General features: G+C 38.8%; 1 protein-coding gene across 1 annotated transcript in view; it reads left to right on the top strand.

Moving 5' to 3' along the window:
• LOC121525323 (leucine-rich repeat transmembrane neuronal protein 4) overlaps positions 1-20,627 on the top strand; it is a 176,632-nt gene extending 156,005 nt beyond the window's left edge. Inside the window, exon 3 of the mRNA XM_041811234.1 lies at positions 16,271-20,627. Within this exon, the coding sequence (XP_041667168.1) occupies positions 16,271-16,597 (327 nt within the window). The 3' untranslated portion in view covers positions 16,598-20,627. The remainder of the gene's footprint in view (positions 1-16,270) is intronic.
• Positions 20,628-22,060: the final 1,433 nt, after the last annotated feature.

Raw genomic sequence — 22,060 nt, 5'->3', positions numbered from 1 at the left:
TGGGCATTCACTGGTGCGTGAAGGGGTCCTCCATCCTACTTTCTCCTTTACCTGTCTTTCTCCACTTTTCTCTTCTACTTTTACTCACTCAAACCTGGCTTTGTAAGTAGAGCCCTGTATGCATTTGTCAGGTTGTCTATCTGAGTATGTGCATTGTGCTGGAGACCTGTAATCAAGAGTCACTGCACATAAAGTGGCCTCAGGCCATTAAGGAATTAGTGGGAGGCTAACGGCTTGTTTAGTGAATCAATTAGTCTAAAATTTCAACATGTGGGCTCATTTTCACACAAAGCTCTACCAGGGAAAGTCAAGGTTGTACTCCTGCCCCTAAATTTAAGTAACCCTTTATAAAAAATAGTTCAGGGAGGCATCTTTAATTTAAAAAGCTGGTCTTAAACAGCTGCTTTCTGTCTTAAAAGTGTATTTTTGTCTAACTATTGGATGATGTGGAATGCAGGTTTTCCATCCCTTCATGCAGCCCTCAATTACGTTAATCACCATGGATGTTAATTCATGGACAGATGCGGGCAACTAGACACACACAGAAGTCCATTATACACACTTACTCATGCATCTGGGAAGCCTCCCTGAGGGATGTGCTGTCAGAAGACAAACTGACGGTGTTTAGTTTCACACCCTCACAGACACGTCCATGCACACTGCTCTGCTGAAAACCTGACTGGGCTTGGAGTCATTGAAGCCCGCCTTGCAACATCTGTGCCGACTGCCCCCGCATACTAGAGCAGCATACAATTGAAAGACAGCACTCACCCACACAGGGGAAACACAGTCATGCACAAATACATATACATGCAAAATGTATATGTTCATCTGTCTCATGCATGCGTGCACACAGAGTCAGTGTCTCACACAGTTTAGCTGTTTCAATTAAAGGAGGGCTTTTGACCTAATTTGTAGGTTTATGATTTCACACTAAAAAAAGAAAAAAAACACAGGAGAATAAAAGACGTCTGTTTACAACCCCCTGTGGACCTGTTCATGCATGTTCCATATGCAAACGTTTAGACATGGTGGTATAGTGCTTGGTATTTTTTTTTTTTTTTTCAAATAATTTTTCCACCTGTTTAAGTTAAGTGCAGCCAGTTGGGAGGGGTAACAATGTGATGTTACCCACATTTTGCAGAGCGACACACTTTTCCTTACTGGGCGAGCTACATCTGTGAATGAGAATTGCTCTCAGATCCATTTCTGAGAATATACATGCTAATTTGAAAAAAATATATATAGCTAGAGAGGATAAATGCATGCTATTTCACCACTCAGAACCAACCTGCTTCATCACCAACAGAATGTATAGTTAGACAATATAATTACAATATATGGGAACATACTATGAAAAATGTTATCCTTTCTTTTGGACATTAATTCCCACAAAAAAAGACAACACCCTATACACCAAAGTTGCATGTATACTGAATTAAGCAGGACCATTTTACATACAGTGTATATCAACTTCTTCACTGAAAAAATTCTGGATGTCTGGAGTCAACATTCACTGGCTGGAGAGAGTATTTACCCTTTTATTGATTTTATAGATAAATTATCGTCAATGTAATTTTGCTTTCGTGACAAACAGAATTACAAAAAAAAAAATCCCCTGGACTCTACATTTTTACTTCATTCTTCTTTGCAAAGATTGGACTGAGATCTGGGCCTTGACTCAGCCACACCAGAACATTCACCTTGTTGTCTTCAGACTTCTGTGTATCTTCTGCTGCATGCTTTGGGTCATTGTCTTGCTGGGAAATAAGTCTTCTACCAAGCTGTAGTACCTTGCAGATTGAATAAGAGTGTCCTCCAGGATTTTCCTTTATTTGCCACATTCATTTTACCCTCTACCTTCACAAGCCTTCCAGGGCAAACTACAAAGAAGCATCCTGACAGCATGATGCTGCTATCACAGTGCTTGACAGTGGGGATGGTGTGTTTGTGGTGATGTGTAGTGTTTTGTTTCTTCCATAACATAGCGTCTTGTCTGATGGCCAAAAAGCACCATTTTGGTCTCATCAGACTAAAGAACTTTCTTCTACTTGACTATAGAGTCTCCCACATTCCTTTTTAAAGCTTGACTGGCGAAGAACCCAGGCAACAGCTGTTGTACTCAGAGTTTCTCCTATCTCAGCTGCTGGAGCTTGTGGCTTCTAGGTGTCTTGGTGGCCCGATTTAGACAGATTTTCACATGTCTCATATTCTTTCCTTTTCTTGATAATAGATTCGACTGAAGTCCTGGGGATATTCAGTACCTTGGAACATTTTTTCTATCCATCCAATGACTTACACTTTTCAGTAACCTTTTCTCTGAGTTGCTTGGAGTGTTCTTTTGTCTTTATGGTGTAATGGTAACCAAGAGTACTGATTGACCATTGTCTTGACCTTCCAGACACAGGTGTCCCATATAACAATCACTTGAGACACTAGCATCAATTAGTTGGACCTCTGTTGAATTAGGTCAGTCACTTTATAGAGAGTTAATATTTATGCAATCACTTATTTTACATTAAATATTTCTATCTAATTGACATTACTTTGTAGAAATCTGTTTTTACTTTTACATTAAATACATTTTGGTAATTTTTGGTAAAAAAAAAAATAAATAAAAAAAATAAATTATATTGACCATGATTGATTTCTACATTCAATAAACATACAAAAGGTTGAATAGTTTTCATAGGCACTGTATAACTCTGGGTTTGACTTTAATATTGGAGCCAGTATAACAGTCATACCTCTAAATGCCATAGTTTTTCATACTACTTCTTTTATTCCTAAAGCAGAACATATTGGTATCTGTAGAGCTGTGTATTGGGTGATTAAAGTCAAACTCGCTAACTATGCTTTTCCATAATTAACACCTTTTAATTGCAATCTGTAAATCTTTCTGATTAATTCTACACTATACAAGAAGGGTATTATCAACAGTGATTACATACTTGCATCTTCATTAGGAGATATGCAAGTGAAGGAGAACAATATCACAATGACAAGGGAAATAATGTGGAAGTGGGTGGCAAAAATATGAAAGACATAAACGCTGAAGCTCTCAGGAAGGTGAGATTTATTCTCAGTGGTGGTAAGTACTTTGTACAACAACACAGCACTGTGAGACATTAGTTATAGCGAAGCTGTTTCAGCAGCATAAACACTGGACCTTTACATCAAATATGCATCACAGCCTGCTTTAAATATACATGGACCAAAATGAATGGCTTCTTCTAAAAAGACCACAGGGAGAAAGACCAGACAAAGACAGGAGTAATTTAACAGTTATTTCCAGTAACTTGGCCATGACTCATTTCAGTAAATGCCTCCAAAAATGAAGTGAGTCTGCTGAATGGTTTAAACTTAACAATGCAGCATGAATGACAAAACAACATTATTCAATAATGTATCAAAATTAACAAGAAAGCTGCTTTAAGTTTTTGGGAATGTGGAGTTATTTATCCTTAGAGGGCAACATAAAAGAACCTACCCATTCTAAATTACAGCATAACTCACAATTCCCATTGTAATTCATGGATTTGCAGACATGAAAACTTAATGAGAAAAGCCTCAGCAACATTTTAGTACGAGTCCATTGCAGCGCCTTTTCACTTTGTTATGCTTCCGTGTGCCACAATACAGTGACTTGAGAGGATCAAATTGTTTGGCTGGGAGTGCAACAGACTTTTGAGTCGCAATACTCCTAAAGCCCAGGGAGGCATTAGCATTGTCTGCCGGTGGCACAGTTACTGCCTCCTTAGCCGCTCATGAAAGCATGAATGCAAAAAGAAACACAACTTCTGAAGGGCACTGGGATACTGTAAAAAATGAACTTATGGGATTTGGGGCTTTTAAAGGGATTTCTCTAACAAATTAGAGGTGATGTGAGGAAGAAGCATAGAAACTGTGTAACCCCAGATGGAGGCAGGCTATATCTGCTGCTTTGTGCTCTAGTTTTTACAGTCTCTGATTATCAGGAAGACAGGATTTCTCTGCATAGTGGTACACACAGAAATGGAGAGATAATATCACAGGACGGGTTTGTAAGCCATATCAAAGTAAAACCTTTCACCGACAAAATATCACACATCCAAAAAGTAAGTGTCCCTCAGATCAGAGCAAGTGGATGCAAAACTTGAAAGATGACACTCTTCCTGTTGGCTTAATCTCCTTGGGCAGGCTGTATAAAAGCTTGGGAGCCAAACTGGCCCAGAGGTCACCTTGGTGTCTTCAGGCATTCAGAGATAAAGATCCAGGAGGAGGCAGGATGCCAGTCATTGTCATCTGAAGCAAATGCAGGTACTTGTGGCACAGATCCAAAGAAGAATCCAGCAGTGCAGCCGGGGCAGTTAGAACATTTTTCCTCTGCATATTTATTCTAATGTGTAGGAGCTGCATTAGACTGGCTTACAAAAATGAGTGCAGCAACTCGACATGACAGAACACACATGGCTGAAACAGGAGCCGCTTTTGTTGTGAGTCTTTCGTTTCCATATACTCTACGTCTTAACTTGTTTGTTAGTGAACTTTTATTCCACACCAGAGTGATGGCTGCCAATCCTATAATGTAACTGTAACCAGTGATGGATGAAAAAGACAAAAGCTTCACGCACCCACATCCTCTTTAATCGCAGACTTCTTACATGTCTTCATCTCAAAAAGAGGATTATTGGCAGTGCTTTCATCTCCCTCAAACTGCTATGAATAATTCATAATGACTGAGACCATTGTTCTGCCTTTTGCATGTCCTGGTGCTTATCCTGCTACCTGGCTCTTCGTGACGTGACCTCTCACTGCCCTTTCCTCTTCCTTTCTTTTTCTGTGCTCCACCTTGTGGAAAGCTTTGCTCTTTCACTTTGTTTTAAATCATGTAAAGTGAACACACTCAACAGATTTCACATCAAAAGCATTCAGATCAGTGGATTTAAACCAATTTTCGAGCACCGGTAAATGCAAAGTTGGACACGTTATTCTTTTCATTCAATATGCTGGCCATCCATTCAGAGATGAAGAGTATGTAAATGATATGTTCAGTGGTTAATACACCTGAAAGCTACAGATTTCAGGAAGAGGAAAGGCTGCATCGTATCTCTATGTCTGAATGGAGGGAGCTCCCTCTGGTAATAGGTTCCACAGCTATGTATTTTAAAAACTCAACCAAGAGTACCATTCTTCTGAAATGCATGCAAAAAACATCATTTAGACCGCCACCATGCTTTATTCTGATATAAACTGTTGCAATAAGGACAGGCTATGAAATTATGATTGATAGCTTGTCATTGTCAGGCTTGGAATATTACAATTAAGATTTTTCTACTTTTGGATGATGATCTCATTGCCCAAAACTGTTCAGCATAAAGCCACAGGATAAACTTGGATAAATAGAATGTTGCACTGTGTTGTCAATACGTAAAAACCTTTTTACTTTGGTTTCAGGTTATTTGAAATGGGTAGATTGGACAACCTAGTGTTGGGGATAACAATGCAATCCCTAAGAATACACAGAATTAAGCTTTTTTTAAAGTTACTTTATCATAAAAGTAACTGTAAAAGGAAAAAAGACCACATGGCTTTTGCAAATCTTCTGTTTCCTCCCTACTTCTTAGTACAATATTGCCCTATACCAGCTGTAATAGTGTGCACAAACAGCTAGCTAAGTCAGTTAGCAAGATGGCAGTGAGGACAGTATTTATTTTGTGGATAAATCCCCTTTATTATGAGTCTTTAGAGGAAAAAGGCAAGAAAAAACCCAGGATACAAAAAAGGTTTAACAGTCCATTGATAGTAAAAGTTGTCAAATATGGGTAGCCAGCAATGGTCCATTTGCAACTCTTTCAGCCCTTTACAATAGATAAGCACCGTGTCCAGCCCATGATCCTTTTTGAGCATTTCCAGAGAGACAGTCTTCATAACTGATGGTGTACGTCATCAGAGTTCACTTTCAAAGCATCTCAGTTATGCTTTGCTTCATCATGTTTCCAGTTGGCATGGAGCCATCCTTATATCATCTTCCCTGTTAGAGCTATTTCTGCCTTTCTAAGTTGGGTCCAGGCTGCTGTGTGTCCTTTTATCTCTCTTTAGAGAAACATGTCTTTGCATGAAATAGGCCATGCAAAGATCGAAGCTTAAAAGTTAGTTTAAGTTTGCAAAAACCAAAACTCTCATCCTAAAATTCATGTTGTATTGCTTTTATTGAAACAGCTGTGTTTGATACTTCATGCCTCTACCCTTTATCAGATTGTGCATTTGAAGATGATTCTGTTAGGGTGCCTATAAAAAGTATTCACCCCTTTTGATGTTTTATCCTTTTGTTGATTTTATAAATCAATCACTGTCAAAATAATGTGACTTTTCTGATGATCAAAAATGACAAAAAACCTCTTTAATGACAAAGTGAAAAGTGAAAATTTCTAGAAAGTAATATCAATTTAATAAAAATGATTACGGTAAAAACAAGTGACTGGATAAATATTCACCTTCTTCAAGTCAGAATTTAGTAGATGCACCTTTAGCTCCAATCAAAACACTGAGTCTGTATGGATAAGTCTCAGTCAGGCTTGCACATCTGGACACTGCTAAAGCTCTATCAGGTTGCATGGAGATAGACTGATTAAGATTGTCCTCCAGGATCTTCCTATATTTTGCACTATTCATTTTACCCTCGAGGTGGACTGCCAAGAAGCATCCCCACAGCATGATGCTGCCACCACCGTACTTCACAGTGAGGATGGTGTGTTTGAAGTGATGTGCAGTGTTCGGTGTCCGCCAAACATGGCGTCTTATCTGATTTTGGTCTCATCAGACCAAAGAACTTTCTTCCACTTGACCATGGAGTCTCCCATATGCCCGTTGGTGAACTTTAATATGAGTTTTCTTCAACAGTGGCTTTCTCTTTGCCACTCTCCCATAAAGTTTACACTGGTGAAGAACCAGGGTAACAGTTGTTGTATGCAGAGTCTCTCCTAGCTCTGCTGAAGCCTACAACTCCTTTGGAGTAGTCAGTGGTGTAGTGATGGCCTTGTTTAATGGTCTCCATCTTGCACGGTCACTCAGTTTGAGAGGAAGGACTGATCTAGGCAGATTTGCACATGTGCCTTATTCCTTCCATTTCTCGATGATGGATTTAGCTGAACTGCGGGGGATGTTCAGTGTCTTAGAAATTATTTCTTAGAATATCCATCTCCTGACTTATGCTTTTCACTAACCTTTTCTCTGAGTTATTGTTCTTTTGTCTTCGCGGTGTAATGATAGCCCAGAATACTAATTAACCAGTTAGTAGGTCTTCCAGACACAGGTGTCTTTATACTACCATCACTTAAGGCACATTTACTGCACAGAGGCAATTGTGAGAGTGCTAGCACCAATTAGTTGACCTCTGCTGAATTAGATCAGTCACTTCAGAGGGGGTGAATATTTATACAGCTACTTATTTTCATAAAATATTGTTATCTAATTAGCATTACTGTACAAATCTGTTTCAGTTTGACATTAAGTAGATCTTTTTGTATTTGTATTTAGGGGGAAAAAAGCCAAATTATATTGACTTTGAATGATTTATAAAATCAATCAAAGAATATGACATCCAAGGGGATTAATACTTTTTATAGGCACTGTGTGGTCTGTTAACAAGGCTGTAGAATGATGGTGGAGTTGACCCCTTCAGGCAGATGTCCAGTCAGCTACCTTCACCCTAACAATGTAATTGGCATGAGTAATAGATGGTTTGAATTCTGGTAACACAAATGCACCCCAAAAGTACTCTGAGATACCACTGCTCTTAGTATGCAGTAAAAAGTGGGGGCCTGTGTCCATTGATTGGGTTTTTTTTCACTACTTCTACTAAAAGAAATAATAATGATAAAGGAGTAACTTTGTTGTTTTAGAAGCATTCATTCCCTCCCAAAGCACGTACTTTCAAAAACATTTGGAAAATAAATTGAGGTGTCAGTTTTATATTTTTGCTAGTCTGACCAGATGTTATCTCTTTACATATTTGGCTGTCTCTTCTGTCAACGCTCTATCCACTGTGATGAATAAATGAGTCGCTGATGCTGTGAGGCCAAAAGAGTGGCTGTAAGCATTCCTAATGAGCTAGCTGTACCTTGAAACCGGTGGCTGGATGGCTGGTGAATATCAAAAGCTCCTTTTGTTCAGAATATCTGACATAAAGAGCATTTGGGGTCAATGATTTTGTCCAAAAAGCAAAGTCAGGATGTCTAATATCCATACTCTTTCAACACTATCTGTTCTTTTAAGAGCTGCACTGAATGTTAAAGAATACAGGTGGAAGGTCAATCTGGTTTTGAGTGCCTTTTTTTGTTGTGTTTTTCCCCTATTTTGCTCTTCTCTGTCCCCTATTTGATTAAAAACATCTCTAGACAGGCATCCTCGTACAAATATGCAACGCACACTCTATCTCTACCCGAGGTCAGATTTATGCCCTGACAATTTGATAGAATTCATTGCAATGGTTAGGACTTAATGTCCGTTAATTAATTCATTGGACCTGTGCAGGGAGCTGTGAGCAGAGCTGAGGTGAGGAGATGGCGGTGAGGTGGTGGCGGCGGCTGCATCAGGGCTGGTGAAGGGTTTAAACTGAAAGGGGAATGAGGGAAGTAATCCACTGAGTGCCTTTAATGTAATGAGTCAGCCACGCTTAATGGAGTCCATTTGAGGAGGAAGGAGGTATAGAAAAAGTAGGGTGGTGGGTCTGGAGGTGTGTAAATGTATCTAGAAGAAAGGCTTGCTTGGCACACTGATGGATAGTTTTTAAAATTGTGAGCCCTGTTTCTTATATTATGCACAGTTAAACTGACAAACATCCTCTCTTCTCATTAATTATATAAAAACATGACTACAACTTCCTGCATGGTGGAAGTGTGTTACATTTAAGCTTGAGGCTACAAGCGACACTCTTTTATCTAAAACAGAGCTGGTGTTAATGCTTTCAGAGTGGCTTTATCTTCGCCCCATGGTTCACGATAATTCCTGAACTGCCAAGCTGTGTTAGCCCAGACTGTTTCCATTTGACTTTGAAATCAGAGCTTGCTCACACACATTCATGTGCATGCAGCCACACACACGCAAACATTTACAAACTCACACTATTTCCCCTTCCCAGCCTGCATATATCTGCATTTCATTAACACAGTCGGTGCTTTTTTAAAAATCCCTGCCCTAAATTCTCATGTTCCCTCAAAAATAATTTTTGCAATCAGTGACATTATGTGATAAGTTTAATGAATGCAAAAGGATATTAGTGGGAGGTTTTTTGGGGATTGCTGATATTGTTTTTGCTGTTCAAACTATACTAAGATTATCTGCACGTATCAGGAAAACTAGCCTTTAAAACAACTGCCGGCTTAATATTGAAATCAGTGCTCAAGTTTTATATGCTGCTAAAGCTTTTCCAGAGGATTGTGAGGTAAAAGTCGGTAGTTCTGTGAGTTTAAATCAAGCCTACAGAAGTTTTAGTTTGACAGAATCAGATGCCCTTTTTTAGTTTGTCTGTCTTGTTAAAGCTGAGGTAGCACAAACCATGGACTTTTTCTTCTCCAAGTCGTCCAGGTTTAAACAGTCAACAGTCTGGAGATCTCTGTGCTTACATTGCTCCTGGACTTCATCGTAGACTAGCTGGCTGTTGCCTTCTGTTTTACCAAAGAGTTTCATCACAGACTTGTTTTTCATTTTCAAAAAACTTGAAAAAAGTGTTAAATATCAGCTGCTTAGTCCAAACTTAGAGGAGTCTGGAGAGTCTTTTTTCATGGATATTAAAGCCACTTATTTCAAAGCTATCCTAAATTATAATGTTTACTTAAAATACAAACACATCTACAGTTATTAAACATCTGTTAGAGTAGTGACGATCAACTACCTTCCTGAGGACCACAAGGCCCCCCACATCCTCCCACCCAGCCCTCAGAACATTATCAAATTCAGAAATATTCAGGGGAAAAAATGTGGACAGATATCAGGCATTTAAAAAAAAAATCCCTACAGCTATCAAAAAGCTCCAATAAAAATTGAGATTGAAAATATGCCCAGATTCATTAGATATTTGGTCCATTTTACATAAATCTACCTGTCAGCCATTACATCACAGTTAATTCTTGATTAAAACTGTGGTTTTCTTTCAAACTCAAGTATTTTGTCTGAGAATCAAAACTAAAGACCTGTGTCTTGCATGGTTTTGTCACCAATCAGGACACGGCACATTAGCAGTACAAAACAGCCCCAGAAAAATCCAGCATAAATATATCAATCGCCTCCTTGTGGCTGACCATGGTAAATGGACTGATCTCATTTTTAGATGCTACAAAATAAAATAAAGATGTTTTTTTTTAAATATTAGACCATTGTAATATATAAGTCTGGCCCCCAAAGCGTCCATCTAGGAAAAAACTAAAATCATTTTAATATCATTATTGTTCTCAAAGTCTTCTCATTATTGTAAAACAAACATTACAAAGATTGTTTATTTTTGTCAGTTTGGCTACAAGAACGATACTCAGGATCCATCAGCAGTATCCATTTGTTTATCATCATCTCTGTTTTTTCTATGAATCAATCATTACCCTGTGTGCTAACCTACTTTTAACCAGCCTAAAGATTCAGAACTTCAGAGAAAACAGCCGGACTTTAAATATCCTGGCTTCACCTGTGGTTTTCATTTACTCATTTGAATGTAATTCACACTTTACATTTACACAAAATACTGTAGCCTAAGTATTTTTCTAGGGTTAGCTTGAGGGTTTGGATACCAAAAGTTAAAGGTCGAACACTTGACCTTCAAAACCTGATTAAAGCATAGCTTACATAGCTCTGTTAGCTGTGTGAGCTAAAGCTAAGCTCACAAAGCAGTTAGGAAAGCAACATTTCTGCTTTGTCTGTGTAGCTAAACTAGCTTTACTACATTTGCTAGAGCTAACTTAGCCATTGATAACAGAGTTATGTAACTAACTATAACTGCCAGACTTTATTCCAAAAAAAAAAAAAAAAAAAAAAAAAACTGGAAATATTTACTTTCTTAGATATACGATGTCTCAGATAAATGGTCTGTGAAAGTAACTTTCATGATGCAGCCAGACCCCTCTCAGATGGACACAGCCAAAGACTCCAACTAAAGGACAAAGAAGAAGACAGTATTGAACCTTTTTTTAAAGTTCCTTCTTTTTAATCAAAGTAAAAAAGCCACATGTCCTTTACCTTTGATTATAAAGGGGAAAAAGACCTGTAGAAATCTGCAAAGTTTCTTTCTCCATCCTGCTCGTTGGCCATAGGTTGTCATACCAGCATAGAGCTTTTTAAGATGTACATAAAAATGGCTGCTTAACTTACAAACAGGTGCAAAAACAACTGACTAAACAATAAAACAAAGAGACATGTATAGATAGATATAATTAACTAAAAGTATCTACCCTAACTGAAGCTTTAAATTTGTGATTTTGAGCTTGTTTACCCCAAGAAAGACTAAAAAAAATATGGAAATTACTTCAACATCTGTTTTTTTCCCCATAGGACACTTGAAGAGAAAAAGGAAAGATGGGGAGAGAGTGAGGAAAGATACACCAAACATGCAAATAGTGCTTTGAGGACTCTAGCCTCAGCATATGGGTGCCTAATCTACCAACTGATCTCCAGTGCACATGAATTCAATAACTGTGAATCAAATCCAAAACATTGTGTGATAATGCAGTAATCTTGTCAGAAAAAAAGACTGGGCTTTTTTTTTTTTTTTTTTTTGAAAAGGACACAAAAATATTTCCATTCTTTACATTTTATGCTTGAGACATACAACCAGGTGTATCAGGATGTTTACCTGTTGCCATAAAGCCGACTTCAGCACTCACTGCTCAGACAATGGGAATGTGAGTCGTCATTCACTGTCTCCTGAGGGAGCTACACTCACATTCTCATTCATGACATTTGAACTGTTCAGGTCACTGCTCTCCAAATGTATGAGCATGTTCATGTATTGCTCATGTTCAGGAATAAACATGGTTTATTATGATGATGGGTTAGCTCTGAAATAGGCTGTTTTGGCCGATCCGTCTGGTTTTATAACTTGCATAGCTCTAATCATGGATCAAAACCAAGACTTTCCTAACACTTGAGATAAAAGTGAAATATCAGCCTGTTAAGCCTGCCCCCCACCCCCTCACTCCACTTAAGATTCACTGCACAAATTTGAGTTTTCTCACCTGTATAAGCTCACAAATCAGAAAGTGAAGTTTAATATTTTTTCCAAGATCCAAAGATGACTTGTTCTGAAATGTCTGTTGACAACCACTTATTAAGGCCCTATTTCTTTGCTGAAGACTTTTAACACCAATGCCTGTCTATTATAAAGTCAGGCAGTTGTTTTCAAGTAAGACATTGTGCTTTGGAGCTTTTTGGATTCCCTTTCATAGTGCTCTGGAGAAGCAAAAATGAAATTTAGTTTAATAATAGGGGAATGACAGCGCAAACCTTTGAGATTTATGCCTCAAAATCTTGGCAGTTGAAAGCAAAACTACAGCAGAGAGCAGCAGATCAAATAAGTCTCCTGGTAAACTGGCTTAGTCTTTTTTTTATTTAAGTAGGTGGATCTTTTAAAAAGCATTTCTACAAGCAGCTGTCCACTAAGGTCTTGTTCACAAGATCTAGTTATTATCACAAGTTGAGGTTGGAAATAAAATGTCAAGGATGTGCATGAAAGCGGTGCAGTCGTGACACTTGCTCTGCTTCCAACGCCTCCTCAAGAGTCAGGGTTTGTATTATTCATGTCTTCCGTGTTGGTGTCATATCTGCAGCTCCTGCTGTTGTTGTGCGCTCCTCGACGCCTGTGTGTTCAGATCTGATGATCTGTCGCTCTGCCAGGCAGCTGTGTTTAATCCAGGTCAGCTGCCATCTTACCCTGCTGCTTTCACAGCCTGTTAGAAATCTTTTAATTGGCCTTTTTTTAAAACCGTAAAAATGTGTGATTTTAAGTGAGGGAGACAGAGTGTCACTGAAGTCTCATCTGTTTTTTTTTTTCTTTTTTTTTTGGCACAGATTTAAGGTTCAGGGAGGGTGCATGAGACCAGACATAGAGCCAGATGTGACGAGGGCTTCTGGCTTTGAAAGAAGTGACACGGCTCTAGAGGGAGGCCTATTTGCTTCAGCTCTCATTGGAAAGCTTGAACAAAAAAGCTACTTTGGTTTTGTCATATGCAGTGGGGTTTGTGTGTCATTCATACTGGCATGCCTATATAAAAATGCAAATGCACACCCCTTTCTTCTTCTGACTGTCAGAGTGAGCATTATAGTACAAGATGTGGGCAGGAAGACTCCTGATTGCTTCACACCTGTAAAAATACAGCTTCAGATGCTTCACACAAAACATTTTGGTGGGTCTTTGCAGCAGTTGTGTTTTAGGTAGCTGGAGGCTCAGGTGGCGACCATGTGAGGGTGATTACAGAAGGCTAGCATGTAGCTGCCAAACTCACTGTGCTGAAGGCTGGGAGTCACACAGGCACAATGAAATGTTCTGAAACAAATGAACTGCATGGTAACAACTAAACATAATTTGAAAGTGTGTGATGTGTAATTAAAAAGTAAACTGTTGTGTCTGCTGTAGCTGTGCACATCTCATGCTTGTTGTTTTCCACTGAAAAAATGAATTACTATTTTTAATCTTCAAAGGTCAGTTCACATAAAATAGTAAAAATATCTGGAATTACACTCTGGCGATGAATGGACTACTGACCTTTTGCATTTGATGCCACAATGTCTGACCCATGAACCCCAGCCCAGATGGCAGAGGGTACGTGTTGCTAACTGGATGCTAGAGCAAAATTACCTCCATGGATTATCTACTGTTATACAGCTGAGTTTGCTAAAAGCTTTAAATATCAGTATTAAATATCTGGGTAACACTTTATTTGAAGGGGTATAAAATGACACTGTCATAATCATGACAGGACACCTGTCATTTACATGAAGGAGGCTTTATGAATGCTGTCATTAAGTGTCAGTCAGTCAATTGATTCACATTTAATGAAATAAATTAAGAGAATCTTGACTTCTATACACACCACTTCACCACTGGACATTGCTCTCTGTCTGGTTGCCCTGCAGCTTTTTTCTTACCTGGAGAGCCACATCAGTAAAAAACGTAATCTTACCCACTACCCCCTATTGTTTCTATTGTTTATGCTAGGCTAAGACAGCTGGCTATGGCTTTACCTTACTGTACACAGAAGCAAAAAGGGATCAAAGAACTGTGAATTAAAGGTGACTGAATGGCACTTAATGACAACATTCATTAACGTTCATAAAGCCTCCTTCACATGAGTGCCGGGTGTCATGTCAGCCTTATGCATGCCCCTTCAAACAATGTTACCAATGCATATATACAATACAATACAATACAAGAACTTTATAAAATCATATATATATATATATATATATATATATATATATATATATATATATATATAATAGTAATATTATAATTAGAATTATAATATATATAATAATAATAATTATATATATATATATATATATATGAGTATTGAAGAAAGCTTTGTCTTGTATTTTTTTATTGAATACATACCTCATGAGCATATTTTGACTTTTAAGTGAAAAGCAAAACAACTTAGTGTTCATGGACAGATAAGTAGGCATAAAGATGTCTGTATGTTTAAAGATGCCTGCCTGCATACAGAAATTATTTGGGGTGCACCAAGTACATTATCACATAATCATCAACTGAAATGCATGTCAACACCGATACTCTTGCCATCCACTTAAATGACTGACATCATGGTAGAGGGACTGCAAGATGCAAAAAGAGCAAAAAAAAATATATATATATATTTATGATATTTGGTCAATTTTAGAACACTGGTTTTGGCTGTAGAGTCGTTTCACTTTGGCTTTTAAAACAGAGTTTGTCAATAGTTTCAAAAGCACTAACAATGTTTGTAATTCACTAGCTAATAGGGGTAAAAGCAGTACTTTTTTCCCAAAATGTCAAAAAAAAAAAAAAAAATTCTAAGGTATAAAAATAAATACATAAAAAAGATTTTTAAAAAGTAATAAATAAATAAATGCAATTTGGGTCTAACTATGACTTAACACTTAGAAGTCAACAGGCTATTTTTACAATTTTGTTAATTCTTTTCTTTGATAATGACAACCACTCAGAAAATGTTTACCATGCTCATGTTTGGTATTTTATTTTTTATATTACTATCTTTAACTTTAACTCAATGTATTAGATACAGAAGCTCCACGAAACACACACACACACACACACACCCACACACACACACACACACAACAAAACTAATTTTAACTTTTTTTAATGACTGAATTAAAAAAAGAATACATATGAATATATATCTGAAGTTGTCATTTTAAGTTAGAATTTTAGAAAATGTAAACTTGCATATAATAGTATTAGAATTACATATATCAAGCTAAAAATGAATATTTTTTATACAGAAGAGTATCTATAGCTGTATTTTTGTCCACTGATCAATGCCAACATTTAAATTATTTTTTGTACGTAAGTATAAGGAGAACAGTACTGCATCTTCTGCATCCCAAGACTCTAAGGGAGGCAGAGGGATTCTCCCAAACAATGCAAATTAAACATAAAAAGCTGTATAAGTAAGAAAAATCAAACTAAACGCATAGAATTACAGTTATATACATAGGCATTGTTCCATTTTCAACTGTTGATAGTATTAATATAAGGAGGTTTTTTTCTCCTTTGAAAAAAATGAAATAGAATGCTAATTATTTTAAAAGTATTCTCTTTGCTGCAAGAGAGCTGAAAAATTACACGTTCTACACAAAGTGATTGCAATGCAAAATGTGGCTTTGTTTGCATGCTATCATTTGACAAGATTAACAAATAATGATGTCACAACCATGTGATCATGGACTCCTAAGGCTTCATCAATTTCCCTTTTTCAGAAATTATTTTGTTGCACAACTTTTTTCAGTCAGTCACAAATTTTATGCAACTCATCAGTGGCCTTGTTTTACTGAAAGAAGCTCCATTGAAATGTTGTGAAACATAAATTAACTCTAATGTGTTTACTGTCTTTAGTTTATTTGAAGTCACAGTTTTGCTGAGATATTGAGAAGCTAACATTTTTTTTCCCTTTCTTTTTTCTCCCTCTTGTTTTCCCTCAACTCTTCAACATTCCTGTCCATTTGTCCTCTCCCCCCTGACCTAATCCTCTCCATTACATTCTCCTTCTGTCTTTTCCACTATGCTCTCTGTCCATCTTTACAGGTCCCCCACCAGTTGGGCGCGCTGACCTTCTACCGCTATGAACAGCCCATCGTAGATTACTGCCAGGCACATCAGCCCCTGCGGCTCAACATGGGCTATGAAGGGCCTCCACAGGGCCTGGAGGGACTAGAGGACCTGGGGCCGTGTGATAGGGGCACTATACAGACTGTGGCACTGCCCGCTGTGCCCTCTGCTGCCAGCATAGGTGCCCCTGTGCCAGGGCCTCGCTCTCCGCCGCCACCACCCCTCAGACCACCGTCTGAGGGTCCCAGCGGTGGTCCTTACCCTACTATCGAGCGCACAGGCACACTGAAATTTGGACGCTAGCGAGCTGAGCCTGGATGTTCCAAGTCGGGCAAGGGCCTCTTATTCACCATGACTTTGAAATGAGGGGGCAGGCGAGCCGGCTATTCATTGGGGCCTTGTTTTCAGAACATGAGTCTGAGAACAAAAAGACAAAATACTTCAATTCTGCCTGGAAGGATCTGCTATCTGGAACAGACAGTCCCACTAAGACACAGTACAGTGGGAGACATCCACTTCAGATGATTATTTTTCCCAATGCACCGCATCACAAAAACTCCTTACTAATGAATCATGGGAAGAAATTAAGCATATGACAAAAAGGTTTTATCTTATTTCCTAATCAGTTTTTGCTATATCCTATGACATGAACATGGGGCACGTGTTCACAGCAAAAATATCAGGAGTGGAAGGGAAAGTGCAATAATCACTATCTTGATGACAAACAATGACATGAGATTGAGCAACATGAAGAGCAAGGGGCATCATACTGTGATTATTATCTAAATATCTATTCAGTTGTTTTTATCAATCAGTATTTCAGAAAAGATGACAGAATCTATCTCTTTTTTTGCTCCATATTTTCAGATGTGGGATCTGGATTCCATTAATGTGCATGTCAAACCAAAGAGTTTACTTATATATTTTTTTTTCTTTAAATGCACATAAGCTGCTCTAGTTGAGGGCATTCTTAAAATGCCTGAAAGTCCTGTAAACTAACCTCTCCAATCTCACACACACAGCCAAATCCCCTTGAGGATCCAGATGAACTTGTCTTATCTTCATAGATTAGCAAAGTAATCATGAGATACATGCAAGTAACGTCGGGAAGCAGAATTTTGAAGATATTTTTCATGATTATGTAATTTAACAGATCCACCCAGCATCAGCTCAAATGGTGTTCATCAGCTTAAACAAAAACCATAGGGACACTTTAAAGGAGACACTATAGGATGGGTTTCATTTATTTCCTAAACATGCAGAGGCCCTTTCAACTGAAGAATAGCAGCTCTTTGTATACGATTATATCCCAGCTGAATGATCCACTATGCTTTAAAGAGGTTCACATGAGGAATTAATGTGGTAAAACATAAGAATGCAAAGTATTGTACATAGTCCTAAAAAGGTCCAGTTGACTGATGGTCCGACCACTGCCCCAGTTAATTGGAAACGTTGTTGAATCAGTGTCAGACTTCTTTTCACATTGGACAACTGGGAATGCACCATGGATTGGGAAAGATGTGGCAATGTACTCCCTTCCCCCACAGAGAACGACAGTGCCTGGTGGTGGCAAGTCGAACCAGCACGTTGGCTTTTCTTTGACCTGCGCATGAACCCACACGCTGTACTGGGAATACTGCTGACTCCTCTTTATTTGTCCAGAAAGTGTTTCTGCAGTGCAGGACTTTATTGCACTGGGTAACCCCGTGGCCACCATGTCAAGCACCACTTCTTACTGACTTATGGAGCAGAAGAGGACCTCAGACGAGGCCGTGGTGGCCTGTCAAGTATCACCTTCAGCTTAATCCAAGCAGAGCTCCTGGGTCAGTTTGGAACATGTCAGTGGTCATACTCCTGGGAGTTGTGGAAACCATGCCCGGTCCTCCAGTAGGACGAGGACAAATAAAACTGTAATGGGCCCAAATTTGCTACAAAAGTGGGTGTATGCTCAAAAAAAGACAAAGATAGGGAATCTTTGTTACATTTGTTTAGTATTTTGTTGTTTTGGCTTGGGGCATAAGAGACGTTTGTTCAAAGATGATGTCAAGAAATTCTATGAGACTAATCCATGGACAGAATCAAATAGAACTTATTTATGATGTATATAGTGAATCTTTAAGGAAGAAAAAGTATGAACTTTACTTCTTCTGAAACACAAACTGCTTGTGAACAGAAGAGGAGCCTTACACACTTTCCAGTGGGAATCTGTTACCCTAATGACTCGGTGATGAGGTTCCTACTGTAACGCTCCTGTTGTTTCAATGATAAATATTTTTCTATCTGCTCCCGATACTATTCTACCATTTAACACAAACTACTCAGTTTCCCCCCTAGAAATCCAATCATTCTACCTACATGGAGAAGGGAAGATTGGGAGCCCCATTGTTAGAGCGTCAAACTTCATAAACATCCGTAGTTTCAGTTCTGACTGAAGGGCATCTTGCAGGAGGTGGCCAAATATGTCGTCATCCCGCCCCACTCCTCTTGTTCAAGAGTTTCAACCCTACCTACCATTTCTAGGTCCACTCGAGGAGAAGCTTTTCTTTATACCAAGAGTTTAACTTGTGAAGGATGTTCTTTTTGATGTGCCATTATTTTGTTAAGTGTTTTACCAAAAAGACAACCCCAAAATAACAAATGACCCAAAAGTCTCCATGGTTTCACGACGAAGAAGGGTTCAGTCCCCTTCATGTACAGAACAATGCATAAAAAGCAGTTGATTCGCTCAGTACGGTTGCTTAATAGTGCTGGTGGAGTTTACTTTGTAATAGCAGCTGTGCCAATGTCTTTATAATGGGAGTTCTCTCAATTCTATCCATGTATTGTCTTGCCTTGCTCTATATCACCCCTGCTAACTCCTTGGCCTGAATTTCATGTCTGCCTCTTGGTGACTCGGGTGAACCTGTTTAATGATGTTCTATTTCTGTCTGCATGCTGATATTTTGGGAAACTATGCCCAGTTAGGGAGAAGCGCTGAACCAGAGACAAACAGTTAAAGGTTATTTCCTGTCTGGAGTGCCCTAGAACCAGCAGCACGTGTCATGGACACTGTTCTCAAGCCTACTTGTTTTCGCAACCCATCCTGACCCTGCCTAAACTAAAGCAGACTTCCCTGACACTATATATGCTTTTACATGAAGTAAGAGACGTGTTGGGCACTCCAGGGACACTTTCCCTTTTATAGGCTCCTGCAAAAACCTGGTACCCCATATGCAGTAATTACCTCACTTTTCTAAGGAGTAATAATGGTTCAGTTCAGTCTTAACCCAATGATCAAAGCTTTTTGCCCTTCATGTGTAATTAGAAAGTGCAAATAAAATCTCTAAAAGTTCACAATCAAATCAATTGCTAATCAGTAAATGATACATCATGACTATGTTCCTGATAAAATTGGACATGTTTAGCGGAATGTTCAAATCCTGCTGCCAGTAATTGTTTAGTCTTTTGTCCATTTCTTTTGCCATCAGAGAGCTGCAAGCACAGGTACTGCATGCTAATGATGCTTGTTTGAGCTAAACTCCAGGACCGTCTGCACTAGCACCGCAATGCCGACAGGCTTTATTTTCTCTTCTGCTTTGTTTGTTTATGCTTTCGTTCACCCAGAGCTCCCCAACCCCCCTACAGTCTTTGAGTCCAGGCTCAAGTCCCCACTGGGAACATTTCTCTTATTTTCCTCGTCTCTTTTTGGCTTCGGGTGGGGTGAATGAAGGTCTGAAGAATTGCAGAGAAAACTTTCATATTTCAGTATTAATGCACAGAGGAAAAGCTAAATGCAAATCTCCGAGGGGGGAGAGGGAAAGGAGAGAAGACAGAAGGGGGAGCCAGAGACGCTGTACAATTGGGAGGATATAGAGGGACAAATGGATAAACGCAAGGACATTTTTTTTATGTTACAAAGGAAGCTTTCTGATGTTTTTACATATCAGCTGTAGATCTAAAAAGACACCAGCATATTCTCACTCCAAAGTGGTCAAATACAAAGGCTTGGTTAGTGGTCGAACATGTATAATTATGAGACTTAAGTAACCCTTTACTGCATTGCTTGTGCATTATTATTGTTCATTAAAATGGACATGTCTCCATGGTCTTCTTCCAGATCGTCTCTGCGACGGGCTCAAAAAAATGCATAATGATGTAATCTGGAGCCGAGACATGCATACAAGGGAGCCAAAGTAGAACTGGCTTACCACAAAACACATCAATGAAAGGTCAAAGATCCCTTAGGTTGTTCAAGAACACAGCAGAACAGACTCTTGCATCAGTTTCAAGAAGAAGCCGGTGGTTATCAATCATTTTATGACTGTTTTTCTTACATTTCTCCGCTACTCTGCTAAAACCGTTGAGAATTCTGCAAGGAGATGCATTTGGCAATGAAGCTGTTGATCATGACATCATGGCCTTTGCACATTTTTCACTATATCTTCAGATCCATAATCTGAAAAAAAAAAAAAAAAAAAAAAAAGTCATGCACTCTAACCTTGCACACTGAGTCCATTGCGTTTTACCCGTTTTCTACATTAAAATGTATAGAATGTAGCAAATTGTTTCATACTGCAACAAAAATAAGCAAAGAGGATAAGCCTCTGGCTGTCACTCATTGAGCTTCACAAGGCTGTGCCAAGTTGGAGAGATGGAGAGCAACTTTTTAATTCAGTTTTTGTTAGGTGACTGTGAGAACAAACTGGTGTCCTTATCTGTTATTTTTCCATGGTTGAAATCTACATATACACTGCCATATCCCATATCCTGCCATGGTGTTTAAAGTGAGGTTTGGGTGCCAGAGAGGGGAGAGAGAGAGAGTGGAAGGATCAGGCAGGAGAGAGCAAAAAGGAAGCAGCAGGCACTGTTTTCAATAGTCACTCACTTATCTGACTTGGACTGATCAAAAATTAGCGTACAACTGAAACGGCTCCAATAAAAATAATGACAAACAAAAACATTGGTGTCGTTGGGCAAACATGATTGGAACAACATGGGATTGATTTTCGTTCTTCATGTACGAAAAATTCGGATGAAAAAACAGACTCAGTGTGCAAAAGCCTTCAGATACCACCTGGGTATTGCTGCTCACAGGAGCAGTATGTCAATGTGGGCACTATTCGTAGAAGGGTCACTGCAGCTCATAGGAAGTATGATGGCACGAGGTCTATCTATGATTTAAATGTAACTCACTAAAATATGAGATGATTTTCTGATGGATTATTTTGTAACAATATGTAGTTTATGAGACATATTTTATTAAATTAAAACTGCATTTTCTCTTTACATGCTCTCTCATGTGTCTCCAGCCATCTTGTGGCCATTCTAACCTCCAACTTCCACATACAAATGCTGCGCACTGTGGCGCAAATCCCTCTCTGATCAATCTGAGTCGCTCCACTGCTTGCGCAGTGTCCATCTTCCAGTGCATCCAAGAAGCGCCACTCTGCTCTGCTAGAGATATGCACCAGGTCTATTTTCAGCCCCTGCCATTTCCAAAATGTATCAATTCACGTAGACCAGATCAAGCCAAACAGCAGAAAAACGTGCAAAGTACCCAGTCAAATTCAAGATGCAACACAATGAATGACTTCCAGATCATAAATCATCACTGCATCAACATTATGTCTCATCCTGTGGCATAGACAAAAGGTCATTGGAAGTCAGTGCATCACAGAGCTACTATGGCACCATTGATGAAGAAAGTTATTTTTTGAGATGCAAAACCACAGAATTTGACACATCAGAACACCACATCCTTTGTAATTTTAACCATTTAACCCCATA

Source organism: Cheilinus undulatus, linkage group 17 (genome assembly GCF_018320785.1).
Source record: "Cheilinus undulatus linkage group 17, ASM1832078v1, whole genome shotgun sequence".
In the NCBI taxonomy this organism is placed as follows: domain Eukaryota; kingdom Metazoa; phylum Chordata; class Actinopteri; order Labriformes; family Labridae; genus Cheilinus; species Cheilinus undulatus.
Note: the sequence above shows the minus strand (reverse complement) of the source record. Positions and strands in the feature narration are given on the sequence as shown.